This window comes from Alosa alosa, chromosome 22 (genome assembly GCF_017589495.1).
Source record: "Alosa alosa isolate M-15738 ecotype Scorff River chromosome 22, AALO_Geno_1.1, whole genome shotgun sequence".
Taxonomy (NCBI): domain Eukaryota; kingdom Metazoa; phylum Chordata; class Actinopteri; order Clupeiformes; family Clupeidae; genus Alosa; species Alosa alosa.
Window position 1 is genome coordinate 3,671,030 of NC_063210.1, and position 21,506 is coordinate 3,692,535.

At 45.0% G+C, this 21,506-nt stretch overlaps 1 protein-coding gene and 1 long non-coding RNA gene across 2 annotated transcripts; one reads left to right on the forward strand and one right to left on the reverse strand.

Moving 5' to 3' along the window:
* Nucleotides 1-9,613: 9,613 nt before the first annotated feature.
* kcnj12a (potassium inwardly rectifying channel subfamily J member 12a) lies at nucleotides 9,614-18,399 on the reverse strand. The gene is given in 3 exon segments (XM_048234124.1): nucleotides 9,614-12,178; nucleotides 12,180-13,795; nucleotides 18,315-18,399. Coding segments are annotated over 2 exon segments (1,317 nt in total). The 5' UTR covers nucleotides 13,400-13,795; nucleotides 18,315-18,399; the 3' UTR covers nucleotides 9,614-12,081.
* On the forward strand, nucleotides 16,359-17,031 carry LOC125288020. The gene is made up of 3 exons (XR_007192428.1): nucleotides 16,359-16,418; nucleotides 16,735-16,800; nucleotides 16,964-17,031. It is a non-coding gene; the product is annotated as an uncharacterized LOC125288020 (long non-coding RNA).
* Nucleotides 18,400-21,506: the final 3,107 nt, after the last annotated feature.

Genomic DNA, 21,506 nt, shown 5'->3' on the forward strand with positions numbered 1-21,506 from the left:
CGGGCCATCTCTGGTAGGCATGCCTGGTGCAGAAGAAACACTGCACTCCTGTTAGGTGAGCTGCACTGTCTTTCACACAAGGAGATTGACATGATGAATATGAAAATCATAGATGTGACCAGATTAACCATTAGCTAATTGCGTTCGTTAAAATTGTGATTTCCATTAAAATACTATGAATTGTGCAGCCTTAGTACTCCGCATCATACAGTATATTGCGGTAAATCTGCACCATTTTCATGAAGTGATGTGTTCAGATGAAATCCCCTGTGGGGAGATGCGAGTCTGCAGTCTTGTGGTGCTGGAGACTAGTACATGCAGTGCAATGATGGAGCTGTCATACTGCCATGTCACCTGTCTTCTCCCATCAGTGCCGTTTCCATGGAAACGCTATATTTATCAAGAGAAACAGGATCACACTAGAGGGACTCCAAGAGGAGGAGGAGGCTCAGTACACAGGGCCAGCCAACAGGCTCTATCAGAGCAGGTACAGGCAAGGTGTGATGGACCAGGTTATATTAGGCTGGAGTGTGTGTGAGGGGGGCGCTTTTTTGGAAGCTGAAACTGATAAGCGAATGCAAGGCATGGCTATTCTTAATCTGGCAAAGGATTTCTCAATTTCTTTCTCTTTCTCAGTTCAGCCTGTTTAACTGCAGTTAGAAGTCCATTAACCAGGGTGATTATGCTCAATGAAATAAACGTGGTGACGTAGTACAGTAGATCTTTTGACACACTTCTGGGAGCCAGTTTGGGTTTTGAGATTTCGGTAAAGTCTATGTAGCCTTCTGGTAGAGACTGGGAAAGGGTGGAATTGTGTTGATTTCTGGCAAAATACCAGAAAGAGATTAAATCGGTGTGGAGAAAATTATTCAGAAGTGTATGTGACCGACAGACATTTCCCAACAGACATTTTGTTTGAAAAGCTTTTATCATACACACTTCATTGCGCTAAGATGTTAGTGATCAATACTGACCAGAAGATGCACAGATGGACTGTCCTGACCGTGTGTGTGTGATATGATCTGATCTGATTTATCACTGTGGTCCAAAATGTAAAATCTTATTTTTGCAGCCGATTTATTGTTGATTGTTATTTCTTTCTTGTATTCACATGGTGGTGTTGGAGCGGGTTAGGTTGCCTCACTTGACTGTTCCAGACTAGTCTGTCATTCCTGGGTTGTGGTCTGTGTAGTCCCAGCAGATGGCAGTGCTGATTCTACTGCAGCTGAACTCGGCTGGAGATGGAAGTCATGTAATATCTGTCCAGTTTCATTCCACAGATATGGCCTCACGCATTTAGTTTCACTGTTGTCGCTAATTGCATTACATAATGACTGTAACCTGAATCTGAACTTCAAAGCATTGCAGAGAACTGGGGAAAGGCGTTGTGGTAGATGAGGGAAACATTGAGTGGATAACTCTTCAAAAGGATCGGCCGTCGACAATGTCGGTTCTGTTTTGGGACGGACGGGCCGAGCGAGGAGTGGGCTCCCTCCCTATCCCCTTCCTGTCTCCTCTGGCCCAGGCTCTGTCTCTCTAATGGCTCCTGTCACCACGCGCCTCTGCTTTCCTGCACTTTTGTCTGCAGCATCTCTGCAGTTCACTCTTCTGTCACTCCCTTCCCTTTTACACACTCACACACACACGCACACACACGCACACACACACACACACACACACACACACACACACACACACACACACACACACACACTACATTTATTGTGTGTGCATCAGTTTGTGCCAATGTGTCAATGAGTTTAGTATCAGCACTGTGTGAGGTATGTGAACACTCTGATACAATATATATGACAATAAAAATGACAACTGTTGCATTATACTTTGAATGGAACAAGAGTTTCATTGAGGCCAAACATTGCCTTACAGTCTACAGTCTATCTTTCTCTTTCTCAGTGTGTGTGTGTGTGTGTGTGTGTGCGTGCATCTTTAAAATGATGAATAGCTTGTAGACTCAGATTATCTTTCTGTGGAGCCACAAATGGTGACCAGTGCTGATAGGTCATACAAACCGACATTCACCCTCACCCACACACAGACACACCCACACCCTCCATACCCCAGACCCCTTGGCACATCCTGATACTAATTAATTAATTAACATCTATTCATCCGTTAGTTTTCTCGTCTGAGACTGAATCCTCTTTGGATGTCAACACAGTGTGCACATCAGTAGAATGCACATCAGGTGATAAAGTAAATAAAGACATCCTCCTGATCATATCAGACCAAAGATGGTACCCAGAACACACTGTTGATTTCTTCATTGTCTTCTGTAGAAATCACATTTTTGTGTTTTACCCAGTGAATTCTCCAGAGCATCAGAGCATTGTATAGACTTCAGAGTACAACCTATCTGCTGACTTGAGTGATGCTAAGTAAATCTGTGGATATACACAAAAACCAACAAACAAACAAACAAGCACACACAAACATACAGTACACACACACACAGACACACACACGTACACACACGTACACACACACATCACACACACATCACACAGACACACACACACGCCTTGTGAAAAGCCACAGCTAAAGAAAGCAAACTCTGACGCAGTTCTTGGGCTCGGTGGCCCCAGCGCTTCATTTACTAAGTCAGGTCTTCATAATTATGATTAATTACCATCAGCTGATGTAGTGTGTGTGTGTGTGTGTGTGTGCATGTGGTGGGATGGTGGTGGGTGGGGGTATGCATTGCGTGTCCCAGTTCTGTCAGCAGAAGACTTGTGGTGTGTTGGGCTCCGCGCTGCTGGGGGACGGAGAGTCATGAGTGAGTCTGCAGATGCTTTCACCTGACCTCGTGGGTGGACAGAGGGAGGGGGGGGGGGGTGGCCAGCCCGGGCCTGGGCTCAGAGTGTCCCTCAGGGGGTCCTCTTCGCGGTGCACAGCTCCATGGTGGAACCTGTGTCCACTGAAGGGTCTCCTATGGGGAAAACCTTCATCTCAGAGGTCATCTTCTCCATGGGGCTCAGCTGTGTCACAGGACACATGTCCACCTGGCGTAATCCTCATACACACACCTTCAAATGAAACTATCATGTCACCTTGGGAAGTGATGACATCAGACACTCTATTTAAGGAAAGCATATAGACAACAGGGTGTCTGTTTCTACTCATGCTGTTTGTATTTGTAATCCTTACTCAGTATTTGGGTTTACAAAGACAGTTTTTTGTCATTCCGATTAAACTATTCCAACTGAACATTTCGTGCCATCTGTTTACATGGGGTACGCTCTATTCCGATCAGGTGCTTACAGGTGCTTTAGAACCTTTGATCTGAATAGCCGTCGCTGCTTTGCTTTTGCTTGAGAAGCTGCAGCGGGTAATCCGATTGGCCGTATACATGGCTGTTCAATTGGAATAAGAAGGAAATACACCACCTCTTTCATTGGGGGCCAAGCAGCGAAGCTGCGAGGCAACCCATAGTGATTCTATGTGTTCTTATTATTATTATAACGAAACGCTCATTTGCCATTGAACCATACAGTAAAAAGTTGGGAAATTTGGCACATTGATTCGGTATAGTCATATGATTAATTTAACTAAGTTTCATGTCAAGTGCTCTAGCGCCCCCAATGTGTCAGATTTTGCATTACATCTATGCGCTTAAAGTTTCAACCATACAAATTGAGGTATACTTGGAATCCTTGGATGAGGCCGAACTCAACGCACCCCATGACGTCAATTTCCGCCACGTTGGATCTTCCGCCATATTGGATTTAATCAAAAACACTTAAAAGGAATCAAAGGTCATAAAGTTTGTCCAATTTTGACGAAACTTGTCGCAGATGATCGTCAGACCATGACTCACAAACGCATTGCTTTTTGGAGCCATATTCAAAACCTGTCGCCTGTCATGACCAATCAAGTCAACAGGAAGTGAAGAAATATTTCAGTAAAGCTTTAACGTATCAAAACCAAACTCAGTACATGGGCTCAGGACCCAATAAGGAGGAGGCTCAATAAATTTGATGACTTTTGACCTATAGGTGGTGCTATAATTAGCAAAATTACATTTTGGCCTGTAACAGGTAATGTGTTTGAAATTAAAACTTGCTATTGGTGTCTGTTAATGTTAATGTTAATGTACTAGTGGTGTCTGTCGGAGGCCCTAAGGATGACAGATGTGATTTTGTGACATCAACATAATTGATCTGGCCGCCATATTTGATTTAATCAATGTAACATAAAAGTTTTCACAGGTCACAAAGTTCATCCGATTTTCATGAAACTTGGCACAGATGATCTTCAGACCATGACTCACAAAAGCATTGCTTTTTGGAGCCATATTGATAACCCGTCGCCCCTGGTAACCAATCAAATTTGGTGGCGAAGCCGCAAAACAGGAAGTGAAGTGATATCTCAGCAAAGCTTTCGCGTATCAACACCAAACTCAGTACATGGTCTCAGGACCCAATTAGGAAGAAGCTCAATAAATTTGATGACCTTTGACCACTATGTGGCACTATTATCACAGAAAGGGGGCTCATATTTCAGCAATGCTTTCACGTATTGAAACCAAACTTAGTATTCGGACTTGGGACCTAACACAAGATTAGGTCATATCTCAGCAATGCTTTGACGTATCAAAACCAAACTTGGTTCATGGACTTGTGACCACATCCTGAGGATGCACAATCAATTTTGCGACCTTTGACCACTAGGGGTGCTATAATTTGCAACACTTTCTCGTATCGACACCAAACTTGGTACATGAACTCGGGACACATCCCGAAGACGCTCAATATATTTAGTGACCTTTGAACACTAGGGGCGCTATAATTATCAACACTTTCTCGTATCGACACCAAACTTGGTATGTGGACTCGTGACTACAACCTGAGGACGCACACTACATTTGGTGATGTTTGAGGTATGCGTATGTGTGGGGGGCTATTGGGGTGTGTAGGAGAGGAGGTTTATCTGTGTATATGTGTGTGTGTGGGATGGGGGGTTAATTGGGTGTGTGTATAATGTAACAACATTGGGTTGCCATGACAACTCCTGCTCAACTGCTTGGCCCCCACATTGCTGCTTGCAGCTATATTTCTGATTAAAATTCTAATCGGATCAGTATTTTTATTCCGATCAAGGTGTTTAAATGTGTCCTTTTTATTCCGATTGAGCTATTATTCCATTTTAATCGGAATGAAAGTGTCATTGTAAACCCACCTAGTGTCACCTTGGATAAGAGGTATAAAATGTAGGTATTATGAAGTATAATTATTGTAATTCATAAATAAAATATGCTTATATTGTCAAACTTTAAAAATTCTAAAATAAGTCTAAAATAAGCCTGTCTCTAATGCATGTTTGGTACCATATCATCTTTCTTTCCTGCTTTCTCTCTCTTCCTGTGTGTGTGTGTGTGTGTGTGTGTGTGTGTGTGTGTGTGTGTGTGTGTGTGTGTGTGTGTGTGTGTGTGTGTGTGTCCGTGTCCAAGTTTAATCATATAGCAGTGAAGTGAATGTTCACTCGACTGCTCACTCAGAGGGGAAACGTTTCCATAGGAACCCCTCGAGCTTTCTCACCAATATACATCACAGCAGGAGAGAACGAGACTGTGAAAATGACTCTCAGGTCAGTGAAGGCACCTACAGTGTGTGTGTGTGTGTGTGTGTGTGTGTGTGTGTGTGTCAGGGTTGTGCAAAAGTCGAATTGCAATTCTGCTTCCTGTTTGATACCTCAATTAAAATGCAAGTGAAATTCAAGAATTGAATTGGAATTTAAGAGCCAGTTTCAATTCAATTTTGGAATTTTGCACAAGCCTGGTGTGTGTCTGTGTGTGTGTGTGTGTGTGTGTGTGTGTGTGTGTGTGTGTGTGTGTGTGTGTGTCTGTGTTTGTGTCTGTGTTTGTGTGTGTATACAGTATATGTGTGTGTGCTCATGTGTTAGCCAGCTGATTTCAGTGGCTGGAACCTTCCTGAAGGCAGTCTGATGTGGAAATGTTCTCGTCCCCATAAAGGACCTATAATCATGTTAAGTGCAGCTGAACGTGCTGTGAGAACAAGTGTCGCTGTCAGCCCTCTCTAGTACCCACGCAGGGGCGCAGAAAGGAACTGGAGAGATATGCCGGAGAACAGCAAATGGCTCATAAAATTACAAAATAATACTGTGGCATTTGGAAGTGGTATGGGATGTATGGGATGTGTACTGTGGTTAGCAAGGCTAACTAGAGGTAAATGTAGCATGACACATTGTACTACCACATAGGAAAATTGCAGATATGTATCTTGGTTAAGAATTTAGATAGACATCACCTGTGTGTGTGTGTGTGTGTGTGTGTGTGTGTGTGTGTGTGTGTGTGTTTTGTTGTTTTGTTTTTGATTTCGACATGCTGAAGCATGGATATTTTTTGTTGAAACGAGCTCACTCCATGAGAGAATGGATGTGGGAAATAAAACCACGCACAGGTCATTTCATAATCAGGCTTTAATGGAATAATTTAACAAATTACATAAAAAGCCCAGTACATTTTCTCCTTCTCTTTTCTACTGAGTTCATTTTTTTCTTTCTCCAGTGTCATTACATCTGGGTAGGAAGACTTCTACAGAGGTCAGAGTTTAACCAATCATCCCTTTAAGAGAAATACCTGTTGGAACACAAGTGTCTGTGCTGAGGCAAAAATCACTCCCCCTTAACCGGGACACATTTTTCCTTTTGGTCTAATCCAATGGTTTTATGTTCAATTTTACAAAACATTTGTAAGTACTGATCCTACGTCTCTGTGATTTCAGTGGATAATAAAAATCACTAGTTACAAAAATATATGTGCTGATTTAGTGTAAATATTTGTTCTCATCTAGGTTTGTAGGTATGTGAGATGAACTATTTTGGGGGGGTCATGCCTAAACCTTTCCCTCCTCCTAGCAGAATGAGACAGGACGTGCAGCAACACAAGCAGCAGAGTCGCTGATGAGGCCAGAGTTACTCTATAGAGCTCAGGGCACCACACACATATATGGGCTCATTCCAATACACATATGCGTACCGCCACACACACACACTCACACAGACACATACACACACACACACAAACACACACAGACACACACAGAGACACACACATAAACACACACACACACACACACACACATATACTGTACTCACTCACAGTATCACAGCCTTCCTAGAAGGCAGTATGCCCCAGCTGATTCTGATTCTTTCATTTTCTGCCACATCAGTTGTTGTTTGAACCAATTCACCCTTTCAGCATCACTATCATACTAGTGATGCCTTAACCTCAGCATCACTGTCATACTGGTGATGCCTTAACCTCAGCATCACTATCACACTGGTGATGCCTTAAAGGGGTGGTTCAGGATTTTGGACATAGGACCTCATTTCCAAGTAAGCAAGTGTGATATTTATCAGTGGAGACCGTTTTCAACACGTTTCATCCAGTCCTTCTAATTGCAGAGTTAAGCAGGTGCTAGGCTAGCGCCAAGTCAACGGTATGTGCTAGCCTGCCACTAAAGACAGTCTTACCCACTCCAAAGTACACCCGAGGCAAATAAATTATAGCGCCAGACTATCGATGTAAATGTCTGTATTGACAGTGTTATTTCTAACGTTATTCTATCCTTGCATTTCAACGATCGCATTACATTTTGAGGGACTAGTTTCTTAGCAGCGGCGGAATTATACTTGCTCCGGTTAGTAGTACTGCGCCGAAAAGTAAACAATAAAGCGCACTCCAATGGGGATACCTAGTAGTAGCCTTGGTAATATCAGTCCGCCGCTGAGTTGCAAAATGACTACTAACTTTAGGGACCAAAGTATAACTATTGCAACGCGATGCAAGGGTAGTTGTATTTCTTACACTATTCTATCAACACAGACATTTACATCGATTGTCTGGAATTTGCCTCAGGTGTACTTTGGAGTGGGTAAGACTGTCTTTAGTGGCAGGCTAGCACATACCATTGACTTGCGCTAGCCTAGCACCTGCGAACTCTGCAATTAGAAGGACTGGATGAAACGTGCTGAAAACGGTCTCCACTGATAATTATCACACTTGCTTACTTGGAAATAAGGTCTTATGTCCAAAATCCTGAACCACCCCTTTAACCTCAGCCTCTCTCATGCACTCTCATGAAGCATCCTGGCCATCTACTACAGTACACTATGGTGAAAGCCACGTCACTTTTCTAACAACAGACACACAGCGGGTGAGCATGCAGAATGAACAAATAGCTCCGTTCAGAGAGATGATTAACCAATTCAACACTTCACTGACTTGGGATCACTGAGTGGTTGTAGATGGGTTTGAAGGGAACTTTGGCTTCACATAGTGCACCCGACTGCATCTCTGAAATGCTTATCCCAGTCCAACTTTACAGTAAGACTCCCATAATTAGCCTGGGATCAAAACATTGTGAATATCTGTGTGTGTGTGTGTTTTGTGTGTGTGTGTGTGTGTGTGTGTGTGTGTGTGTGTGTGTGTGTGTGTGTGTGTGTGTGTGTGTGTGTGTGTGTGCATTTCTTTAATTGTGTGTAGTGTGCAGATGGGGATTAGGGATTGGGGGGAGGGGTTGTTATGTTATTTATTGCTTTCTTTATTTATTATTATTGCTTGTTATTTTGTCTGTGCAAAGGGGCTCAAGTTAAGACATGATAAGACATGGTATGACACAACACTGACATTTAGTTGCGCGCGCACACACACACACACACACACACACACACACACACACACACACACACACAAGCACACTGTAGGCTCTGTATACATAAGCACACTGTAGGCTCTGTGCTGAATGAATTAAAGATCTGTTGTAAAGTTGTATTACTAAATAAGTGCCGTTCATACAGAGGTGCTGGAACTGGGCTGAATTCATTATTTTGCTTTTCTAAACAAAAAATGTGTCATTGTGTAATGGCAGAAAGCTGTTGCATGAATATTGATTAAGTAATTGTCAAAATGAGATGGCTTTATCTCTGGCTTAAAGGAAAATTCCGGTTTTTAGCACTTTAAGGAACTTTTCTGGTTTTGTTTTGGATGAACTAGAGTGGTGGACACCGACATTTTGACGATAGGTCCTGTCTCGACTTTTCTGACTAGTTTTTTAATCGCCTTTGACTTCTCAGGGTGGCTGGCAATGGGCATACTGTAGTAGGCTACTCAAACATGTCCTAAAACAATCCTTAACGTTCGTTTTCAAAACTGTGCAACTCACCGAGTGGTTAGTGGTGTTCCTTGATGTTCCAAAACAAGTAGCGTGCGAAAATACAGTTTCTTTAAAATGTTTTATTTGGCATTTTGTAAAATCCCATTGATTTCTGTTGGAAGACTCATTGCACGTTGATAGCTGCGCCACCGTCTATGCTTCAGGTTCAAATATTCAGCGCGGTTGTGAATAGTTCCACAATAGCAAATAAGACGGCTGGAAATCATACATTGCGCCGATATTTGCTTTTAATAATCAACGAACATGTTTGAGTAGCCTACTACAGTATGCCCATTGCCAGCCACCCAGAAGTCAAAGGCGATTCAAAACGAGTCGGAAAAGTCGAGACAGGACCAATCGTCAAAATTTCGGTGTCCACCACTCTAGTTCATCCAAAACAAACCAGAAAAGGGCCTTAAAGTGCTAAAAACCGGAATTTTCCTTTAATTAAAGGCCACTTGGTTTGCTCTGAACACTTCGGGGATACCACAGACGAAGCTGCACTGATATCATTCAAATAAAGACTATCTGTCCCCTGTTATGGAAACTAGACATTGGGCCTTGATCATCAGTTAAACATAGACCTCTTTAAACATTAAAGATAGCATCAGGCTCTTATGGTTGTAGTTATATTGGTCTTCTCCATTCCACATTTCCTTTATGATAATGCAACATTAATGTTTTTTTTAGTTAAAGAATCTGTACTATGCATTTGCGCCACAGAATTATTGAGACCTATGGTCTCGCAGTATTTCATCCTGTTTCAACTCCCTGATTACTCTGTGCATAGATTCAATGGACGACTCAAACTACAAAAAGACCAGACCAGAGTCTAGAACACAAACGAAGCATTCGAAAGGGCGAAAATAACAATCTGGTAAAAAAAAAAAAGGCAAGCCTGAAAAACACTTTTGTCTGTAGTGTTGATCAGGACTGAGTCAGCCTCTAAATTCAGATGCAAATATGGATTGGAGGAGGGCCACTGTGCATGGGGCTACAGATGGCCGCCTATTTTCTTTAGAGTCCTCACTGCGCCTAAAACCAGTGGCCGATATCAATGATATAACCTATCCACGGTGCAAAGAAAGCAGGCTCCCCATGTGATCATGTAAATAGTATTGAGAGTATTGATCTTGAAATGAATGATGCCATGCGAGAGCACTTATGTCACAGGAGAAGACGGAACGCTTTAGGCTTGTCTGGTTAAGCTCTAATAATTATCACGACCCACTGAGATGATACCATGCTGTAAGAATCTAAATGTACATGAGCTACTGTGGTTTATAAATAAATGTGTATACTTCACCACAACAATCAAGAAAGGTGTTGAGGTTGAGCGAGGTTTGAAAAGGTCAGTTAATCCTCATCTGAGAGCGTCAAATGTAATCCTGCAGAGCCAGATTCATTCTGTATCTCTCTGCCTCTGGTGAAATAGCACAGCTGCCCCAGAACTTTCACTTAAATGTCGGCGGGAAGGATTTGACATTTCAGTTTTTCAATCAAAATCTGAAAACAGAAATTAAGTGTGGTGATTCAGTAAGATTAAATTGTTCTCTCATGGAGTTGGGGGTAGGATTTAAACCTTGTCTTATTAGCTAAGGATTCCACCACTCTGTACTCCCACTGTTTCACATTTTCAGCCAACTCCAGACATGTTCTTCCCATCTATAATACACCTCATCAAATGTATCCTCCACATCCTCATGCTGTAGTTTACTGGCACTTTTTTAAAAAAAGTTTTAAAACAAGTGCCATTTGTTTTAAGTTCATAAAATCAATACTATGCAATGCATATGCAAGTGTGATGATAATACCTAGGTTATCTGAAAAACTGATAGGGTGTTGTTAAAGTCTAGTGGCTATTAGCAAAGTTATTTAAAAAGATGCTTGTGCAATATTTCCTTGTGCAAATGTTATGAAATGTTGTAGGATATGACTCAATGAAATTAGAATTCAGCATTAATGGTCCCTCTGCTGTCTCTGTCTTGTTTTTTAGGGTTTTTCGTTTTAGTGAACGTTCTGCACCTTTTCCTGCGTAATGAGATCCCGCGCTCGGGCGCTCATGCTCACACGCTCACACACGCCTCATCTCACACACCTCTGCTGGAGGGCAGGCTTTTTAGTAAAGGGGATTTTTCATGTGTCACTGATCTCAGGAGTTTATGTGTGTGAGAGTGTGTGACGCGCATTATCAGAGTATGTGACTATTTGCATGTGTGTGTGTGTCGGTGTGTCTGTGTGTCGCAATGTGGTGTGTGTGTGTGATGCAATGTGTTTTGTGTCTGAGTCTGTGTATGTGTCTATGCGTCCAGCATTTCCCAACTCTAGAACACCTTAAGCTCACTAAATATGCTAGTCATTTGTGCTAGTTATTTGAACTGATCTTTTTTTTTACAAAAAAAAAAACATTTTTAAATGTTTTTTTAAAAATACTAATGCACACGAAACATAACTTATCTATGTGATATATTTACATAACCTAGAGACGTTCTTGTATGTGTCGAAACTACCTTCATGGAAAAAAACAGAGGAAATATTCAAGTTTTCCTTGCAGGATTATTAGTGTCCTTCAGGCCCCCTCGTCCCCTGGTGCATCATAGTGTCGGCTATTCTCTCCTGTCCTCTCCCGTTAGTCCCCACAGTCCACTGTGTCCTGTGTGTGTTCTCCTACTCACCATGACAACCTGCCCTTCTCTTTTTCCAGTGTATCTGTCACACACTCTGTGCTTGTCCAACTCCCCTCTATGGCACTTTGCATTGTTCTGCATGTTTTGTTTTGTTTTGTTTTGTTTTGTTTTGTTTTGTTTTTGGACTCGCGAGACAAACGCCACACAGACGGACTCTAGGAGCGGGGCCATCGTCAGGGTGTCCTAGCGTCGTCAGGGTGTCATATCTCCGACTCGCGGCGGTACGACCTCTGTTCGTGGGGCCGCGGCGTCTGCAGGCGGCTGGTCCGGTCAGGGCTGATGCCGGGCAGCGCGTTCCCCGCCGCCCACCGCCCGGCTCCTCTCCTGCTCCTCCTCATCCTCCTCCTCTCGGCTGAGGAAGGCCAGCTCATTCTCGTAGCAGAAGGCGTTGGCGGCCGGCACCAGGTACTTGCTCTCCACCATGTCCTTGGCGCTGCAGCGCGGCGTGCTGGGCACCTCGTAGGTCTTGTGGAAGTGCGAATAGTCCACCTTGTACTGGTTCTTCTCCTCGAAGAGCACCGGCTCGAAGCGGTGGCCCCACAGGATCTCGCTGGCCAGGTAGGAGCTGCGAGCTTGTGCCGTCATGGCCGTGGCCTCCACCATGCCCTCCAGGATGACCACGATCTCGAAGTCGGCGGTCTCCAGGTCCTGCTTGCCGACGCCGTACAGCGGGCTCTCCTCGTCGATCTCGTGCAGGATGGTGAGCGGCGACACCAGGAAGATGCGGTCCAGGCCCTTGTCAAAGCCCACGTTGATGTCCAGCTGGTCCAGCGGGATGTACTCGCCCTCCTCGGTGACGCGTGGCTTGATGAGCTGGGCGCGCACGTGCGCCTCCACGATGTGGCTCTTGCGCAGGTTGCCCACGCGCCACATGAGGCAGAGCTTGCCGTCGCGCATGGCCACCACGGCATTGTGGGAGAAGAGCAGCGTCTGGGCGCGCTTCTTGGGCCGCGCCATCTTGGCCATGATGGCGCCGATCATGAAGCAGTCGATGATGCTGCCCACGATGCTCTGGAAGACCACCAGGAAGACGGCGACCGGACACTCCTCGGTCACGCAGCGGAAGCCATAGCCGATGGTGGTCTGCGTCTCGATGGAGAAAAGGAACGCCGCCACGAAGCCGTTGACCTGCAGCACGCACGGCGTGAAGTTGTCGTCCCCGGCCGGGTTGTCCAGGTCCCCGTGGAAGAGGGCGATGGCCCAGAAGGCCAGTCCGAAGGCCAGCCAGCTCACCACGAACACCAGCGTGAAGACCACCAGCATGTAGCGCCACCGGATGTCCACGCAGGTGGTGAAGATGTCGGCCAGGTAGCGCTGCGACTTCTCGTCCATGTTGGTGAACTGCACGTTGCACTGGCCGTTCTTCTTGACGAAGCGGTTGCGGCTTTTCCGCCGGGCGGTGGATCTTGCCGCTGCGGCTGCTCATGCCGCCACCGCCACTGCGGCATTGTGGTCAGATTTGAGGCCATCCTCCTCAGAGGAGACGATGCTATAACGGCTGATCCTCCCCACACTCATCCTCCCTCTCTCTCTCTCTCTCTCTCTCTCTCTTTCTCTCTTTCTCTTGCTCCTCTCTCGCAGTCAGTCACAGTGATGTTCTCTTCCAACCTCTCAGCGGGCTCTTCAACTTTTTTTTTGCCGTCACTTCAATTGACAGTCTCTCTCTCCCACACATTCAAAAACAGTCTCTTACTCTGTTTTTCTCTCTGTCTCACTGCTCCCTTTCTCTCTCTCTCTGTCAGTGTCTCTCCTCTGTACGTCAGTCAGGCTGCAGGTCACCCTGTTCTTGGCGTGCGGTGTGGCGCGGTGCGGTGCGGTGCCGACCCCCCACACTACCGTCCTCAGGGCTCCATGCCAGTCCCAGTGTGAGGGGCTCTCCGGAGAGGGGAAGGGGGAGCTGGTCTGTCCAGGAGCCTGCGGGAGATGAGAGAACAGACACCAACACCAGCATCAGACTCTTAAGACTGACAATTAGCCTTCAATTGGCCAGTCATCCTTCTCATTAGCATGCTGACACATTTTAAAAGGAGAGCATTTTCAACAGCAACAGCAACAGAAACAGAAGAGATATAATTCTGTGGAAATAAATTCAAATAAAGTTTTAGTCTTAGTGTGTGCATACATGTGTGTGTGCACACATGTGTGTGTGTGTGTGTGTGTGTGTGTGTGTGTGTGTGTGTGTGTGTGTGTGTGTGTGTGTGTGTGTGTTGGATCCCTTGGTCTTGTTTGGGAAACTGCATAATTGATGATGGACTCACTGGCTTCTACAAGGCACAGTACAAAACAAGAGTGTAAGCGGTATCAGATGACATGCATACACACCCATACACACCCACACACATACTCATACAAGGAGTCTCAAAGCTACACAGTTCGAGGCGCTCAGAGCTTGTTTATTACAGAAAATGTATATCTCCATGGTACTTAAACAGAATGATACTGCTTAGATATTAAGTGAGAGGAAAGTTGAATACAAACATGCACAAATACATTTCTTTTAGGGAGTTTAGGGAGCCATTGCTGGAATAAGATTTTTTCCAGCATGTTGACCTATCTGTGCATCTGTGCGTGTGTGTGTGTGTGTGTGTGTGTGTGTGTGTGTGTGTGTGTGTGTGTGTGTGTATGTGTGTGGGTGTGTGTCTGTCTGTCTGTATGTTTGTGTGTGTGTGTGTGTGTGTGCGTGTGTGTGTGTGCGTGTGTGTGTGTGTTTGCCTGTGGGGTCCTAAGAGAATACCTCTATAGTGCAACATCAGCCCTGGGAGCAGATGGCCCAGGGGGAGCCGAGGGGAGTTAGAGGGGAGCTATGGGCACAGAGAGAGAGAACTAACAGAGACTCAAAGAGATGGATGAAAAGCTACAAAGGCCTCGAACCACCAGAATGTGCTGGGGTGTGTGTGTGTGTGTGTGTGTGTGTGTGTGTGTGTGTGTGTGTGTGTGTGTGTGTGTGTGTGTGTGTGTGTGTGTGTGTGTGTGTGTGTGTGTGTGTGTGTGTGTGTGTGTGTGTGTGTGTGTGTGTGTTTGTGAATGTGTGTGTAGGTGTTGTTGGCAGGTCTGCCCTAAAAACCATGACATGTAGCCAGCCTTTTTCATCTTAATTTGTCTGACCTCCTTCTCATGAAACTGCCATCTTATTAATCACACAACAACCTGCAGTATGGCTGCACCCCCTGAGAACACGCAGAGACATTTACCAAGCGGCATGCTAACTTCATCATGCCTGTCAGCATTATTTAGAGAAGCTATAACACACCTTTGGGTCATGATGCTGCAGAGATAAAGGGATTATCAGCCAGCTCTACAACAGTGGTTTCAACAGTCAGGTCCCACACCAGTCAAGTTTTTCTAGAATATTCTCTGCTACCTTCAAAATGATTCATTTGGATCTACCATATCTAGGTTAATTAGATGGTGCAATCAAATATAAACTATTTAATGGAGAATTCTGTTTCCTTGGTAAGTAATATACCTGACTCAGAGGGTTCAACAGGGTTGTCTACTCAAGGTTTGCCACGGTGGAAACCTGGTGATGGTGAGCAGCAGCTTGCGTTCAATTTTTAATCATCTTGTCGGTGGTTGTTTCGGTCGTTTAATCTGATGCACTGTTTGTCATTTAAATGATGTATAACAGTGTTGATGTCCCTGGTTTAAAAATTAACCAATGCAAAATCAGTGGCCGTCCTCATTCTGACTGTGTGTATAAAACACAAACACATACACACAAACACACACATGCATACATACATACATACATACATACATACATACACTCTCTCTGTCTCTCTCTATAGTTTCTGGCTATTTACTATAAATCATGTAAACACAAGCAGGCTATTTAGAAAAAGAAAGGATGCTTTGATCATGGTCATGGTCACGTGTGTGTGTGTGTGTGTGTGTGTGTGTGTGTGTGTGTGTGTGTGTGTGTGTGTGTGTGTGTGTGTGTGTGTGTGCGCGTGTGCGTGTGCATGTGCGTCCTGTCCATATCACCTAGTGTTGCGTCTCTCCATATCATACTATCATGTGCGGCATCAAGTGTCACATGAATACTTGAAGTGAAAGTGACCGCTCCCACCCCACCTCCACCCTCAGCCTTCTCCTGAGACTCCAGACTGATGACCTCAGCCTGCGGAGACAACAGAGAGGGTCGGTGTGTCCCTGACCTGAGGCCGGGTCAATTATCTCTCACCAGGAGCCTAGGCAACCTGATCTGCTCAACAAAAACGGGGATTTTCTCAACAACTCATTTCTCTGTTGCCTGTTTTTCTTTTCTTTCTCATGTAGTCTGTTTATGATGTATTCTTCTCCATACCCTCTGCTACTCAACCAGGTCTGCGTGATCCGTACACGAGGAGCCAATTACCTAACGATCTGCAGACAGCCTGCAGAACACTCGTATTCATGTATTTATAAAGACGCCCCCCAGACAGAGACAGACACAGACACAGACGTGGACACAGGTTGCTGACAATCACATGGCTCACAGCTGCTGGGGTGTGCTCAGTAATGCGATGCAGTGTCCACGAGAGAATACCATGCAAATGTGTGTGTGTATGTGCGTGTGTGTGTGTGTGTGTGTGTGTGTGTGTGTGTGTGTGTGTGTGTGTGTGTGTGTGTATGAGAGAGAGAGAGAGAGAGTGTGTGTAAGAGAGAGAGAGAGAGAGAGAGACAGAAAGAAAGAAAGTGAGTGTATGTATCTATGTCAGTGATTAGATCTAACAGTCAGCTAGCAGTTTCCATCAGTAAGATATTTCAAACAATGTTTTTGGGATAATTTCCCTTACACATACATTCCATGTATCCACCAATTAATATATCTGCTGCACATTTGTGTTTACATTGTATTTGTTTCTATCAAGGATTGGCTGAGATGTTTCCTATTCATCCACTAGGGGGCCACACTGAGCTAGAGATGTCTAAAACAGGTAAAGTGAACAAAACAACCTGTTCTCACATGAATACCCACAAACGCACATAATCAGAGACATTAAGGTTGACAAACAGAACTCTGAGCGCTGGCATGCGACGTGATCGTGATCCAGCGCTCCTGTTCTCACTCTCACTCATCTTCATCTTTCATCTCTCCAGATGCTGACGTTCTCTCCCGTCTCTCTCCAACAGCTGAATCACCAAGCAGATGGAGCGTTTAACACCTTCACTCAACTTAAAGACCACTGCCATTTTTGTCTTTTGTAACAGAAAGTGAAGGAAGAGAGGGGGCGGGCAAGAGAAGGTCTGTGTTTCTGTGTATGTACTTGAGTGTGTGTTTGTGTGTGTGCCTGTGTCTGTGTCTGTTTGTGTGTATATGTGTGTCTGTGCCTGGGTAACTGTGTATGTACTTGAGTGTGTGTTTGTGTGTGTGCCTGTGTCTGTGTCTGTTTGTGTGTATATGTGTGTCTGTGCCTGGGTAACTGTGTATGTGCTTGAGTGTGTGTTTGTGTATGTGCCTGTGTCTGTGACTGTTTGTGTGTATATGTGTGTCTGTGCCTGGGTAACTGTGTATGTACTTGAGTGTGTGTTTGTGTGTGTGCCTGTGTCTGTGACTGTTTGTGTGTATATGTGTGTCTGTGCCTGGGTAACTGTGTATGTGCTTGTGCTTGCACATGCATGTTGTTGTGTGTGTGGTTGTAGTCAATGACATTAGAGACATTGGTCAAGGTTATATGAGTGGCATTAGTCCAGGGGTATGACACATCCCTGCATTGCCATTTTCTGAACATTCTTACATGAATGTGCACCACACACACCACACTGGGGTGGGCAATACTGGACACTCTCTACCTCTACCTCTATGTAAAGTTAACCAAGTTAACTATGTTAGTTAACTTTGTGGTGGTGTTTAAAATCTTCACACAAATCATCACCTGCTCTCTGCATCATGTAATATAGTCAGTCATCTCTGATAATACCTTTTGGTCTGTTGAAATAGATAATATAGTCAGTCATCTCTGATAATACCTTTTGGTCTGTTGAAATAGATAATCAATGGTATTGCTCTGTAGACATGTAGTGTTAATTGCTGGCATAAGCAAAATCTCCAGTTAGTCACCTACAAGCCACAGTGGGAGAGTAATATTCTCCGAGCTGTGGAATAATCGAGTTTTAATCAACGAGCTTCACGTTAATTAGATTCCGTCCGGTTCTGTTGCAGGTGCAGGGGTCGGTTTTCACCCTGAGAGAGTGTGTCTGTGGTTACGGAGCGCAGCTGAGACCTCCAGGCAGTTTTATTCCAGGCGACATTTCTAGCTATGCTGCTGCTCACCTGCTCTCTCCAATTACCCGTTGTGAAATTAGCAAAGGACCTATGGGGAACGATTAAATCCATTCTCTCATAGCCACTGAGCAACTTGTTGCATAGCTTTGTGGTGTGAGCAGACTGCTGAGTTTATATGGAAGCAATGATTAAAAAAGGGGTTGAAAGTTTGAGGGTTGTGCTTACCTTGCTTTTTCTCCCTCGTCTCTCTGTCCCTCCGTGGTGGTGAATGAGTGTGTGTGTGTGTGTGTGTGTGTGTGTGTGTGTGTGTGTGTGTGTGTGTGTGTGAGTGTGTGTGTGCGTGCACACACACTCTCTGCTCAGCCAAACTGAAGCATTCCCTCAGTTTTAGATTCCTAAAGACAGAGGAGCTGGATCCAGACGCTCCGAACAAACACACATTTGTCCTCTGACCCTCTTCATCCTGTAGTTTGTCTCCTCTTCCTCCTCTTCCACACGCTCGTGCTGTGGCGTTCTTCTGGAAAATGACGAAAAACCCCCCGATGTGTCCTCGGCACCCAGAAAATGTAAAAATATTTTCCAGATATATCCCTCAGGAAAAGCAAATCTCAAAAGACACAAAAAAGTTAGGTTCCACCAGGACTGTGTGAAAGTGTGTATCTAAGTGTGTGCGTGTGCATGTGTGTGTGTTCACAGGCGTTTGTCCATAGAGAGTGTGCCGTGGTGGTATGGATGGATCTTCATCGTAAGCATCCTCTTCCTCACTGGTGGAATTCCATGGCGTGGGATGGCTGTGCGGGTGAAGTCTGATCCACACTCATCCTAAAGCACTGGCTCATCCCTCGCTTCTGCCCTCCTCCTCTCTCACACTGTTCATCTTTGCAATCTGATCCAACACTGCTGCAGTTTTCTCTCTGTCTGCCTCTCTCTCACTCACTCCCTTCCTCCCTCCCCCCCTCTCTCTCCCTCTCTCTCTCTCCCTCTGTTTCTCTCTCCTCTGATTGTGTCATAGAAACTGCCATTTGTGGTCAGTGTATGTTCGATGCTCAGTCCACCCTCTCTCTCTCTTCCCTCCCACAAGACATGTTTGCTTCAGCCACTTGATGCTTTCAAGCCAAGTCCCAGTGACTGCACACACAGAGAATGAACAAATGAATAACCGTCATCAAATAAATAAGCACTTGCCATTCCATCACAAGTTCCCCTTACTGTAATACCACCTGTTTGGACAGTCAGTGGTCGGTGAGGTAATACTATACTTCCTCCTAACAGGATCAACTGAAGTCTCCTGGCAATCCATTGATTTCTCTACCATCTCTATTTTCCCTCTACAAGCTTTGACTCATTCAGTAATAAAACTTTTCCACAAAGGGTGTGTGTGTGTGTGTGTGTGTGTGTGTGTGTGTGTGTGTGTGTGTGTGTGTGTGTGTGTGTGTGTGTGTGTGCAAAAAGATGAGTCAAGTCAAAGAGAGAGGACAGAACAAGTAAATGGGAATAAAAAAATGAGAGATGAAAGAAGAATGAAAAGGGTGATGAGCGATTAAGAGAGAAAGAGAGGGAGAGAGAGAGAGAGAGAGAAAGAGAGGGAGGGAGAGATGAGGGCGGCACAGCGAGAGAAACAGGGGGAGCGTGAGCTGAGCTGTAGGGGCTGTCTGGCTGAAGCCCAGTCTGCAGCATGCAGTCTCCTGTGAGTCACCCCACCAAACCAGATCAGTTCCTTGAAAGAGCCTAAACCATTTTTACACAGGAGAGCAGTGCCCGAGCGTGGGCACGTCTGTTTGAATCGACCCTGAACTGAGCGACTGAGTGACCCCCTCTTCCCCAGCCTGGACACACTGACCCTCCGTTATCTAAAGCCCAGGAGAGGACACTGTCTCTATCTGGGAATAGGGACAACCTGAGTTCAGGTCTGAGGATGCAACGTTGGTGTGGGGACCCACTCATTGTAACCATGGTGATTGGCGAGCGTCTCATCACAGACAGAGGGTCTCCATGGTGATGCCGAGCTGAAGATGGTTCAGCACTTTCCTTGAGAGAGGGAGAGAGAGAGAGAGAGAGGAAGAGAAAGAGAGAGGGAGGGGACAGGAAGAGAGAGACAGCCAGAGAGGAAAAGAAAGAACAAATGGGAGAGAGAGAGAGAGAGAGAGAGAGGAGGGAGAGATTCCAGATTTAAATTCCTCATTTATTCTCAGGGATGCCATGATTAACAGTAATTACAGAGCCTGAGCTGGCAAGCAGACGTCTCTCTCCTCATCTTCATCTCTCTCTTCCACCACATCTCTCATTCTCTCTGCTGGGATCATCACTGTTGAGAAGATCTGTTTGACTTGACGTGTGTGTGTGTGTGTGTGTGTGTGTGTGTGTGTGTGTGTGTGTGTGTGTGTGTGTGTGTGTGTGTGAATGTGGAATGTTCACAGACCAATTTGTCCCTATTTAACAATGTCATCTACAAAAACTGTATTAATTAATGGAAATACCAGAAAATAGTCATTTTGTACAGCATTAGAATAATATCTTCATAAATACTGTGATATTGCTTATACTTACTGTAAGTATCACACTACATGTGGTCAGTGTACAGTCAGTGTGCTCTTGCCTTTCTGTCTATAACCAACAGGGGGAGCATTTCAGATGTCAAGCAATTATCAATATTGAATGAATATAATTATTTTTATTTTAGAACGTGTTCAGAAATTCAGCTGGTATATAGAATGTTCACTACATCCTCATGACTCCCTGACTTTAGAGATAACTATGACCCACTGCACATTCCTTCTGAGAAGAGAGGAGCTGGTCAATGGCCACTACACAACACATGTACACTCCTCTTTACAGGGCTAACCTGTGAGAGCTCTGTTGAGCAGATGAGTGTGTCTGAGTCTTGTTTACTTGCCCTTTCTCAACCCATCTCACATTCCTTCCCCAGCCATGATGGAGAAGAGAAGAGGAGAGGAGAGGAGAGGAGGAGAGAGAGGAGGAGAGAGGAGGAGAGGAAGACCATGTGAGGGAAACTTCTACTGTGTCTATTGTGTGAGAGTTGAGCTGAGCTCTGAACCCATTTCAACCCTCTCTCTCTCTCTCTCCCTCGCTCTCTTTTTCTCTCTCGTTCTCTAGCTGTCAGCCCGCCCTCCATAGCGCCCCCACCCCCATGCACCCCCCATCCCCCACACACACACACACACTTTTTTTTTGCCGATGCTATTTTAAGACCGGCACCGTCTCAGAAGTCAGCCTGTTTCAGCGTTTCAAACTAATTTCATTTCATAACAATGATGATATATGGCATACGATAGTCCTCTAGTGTCCACCTATATGTCTGCACGACACATTTTAATAAATCAGTGTCCCAGCGTGTGGATGTGCTCAAATGAGTCTGTCCGAAGTGCCCTTCAGTGCTAATGTTGGATTTATAGCACC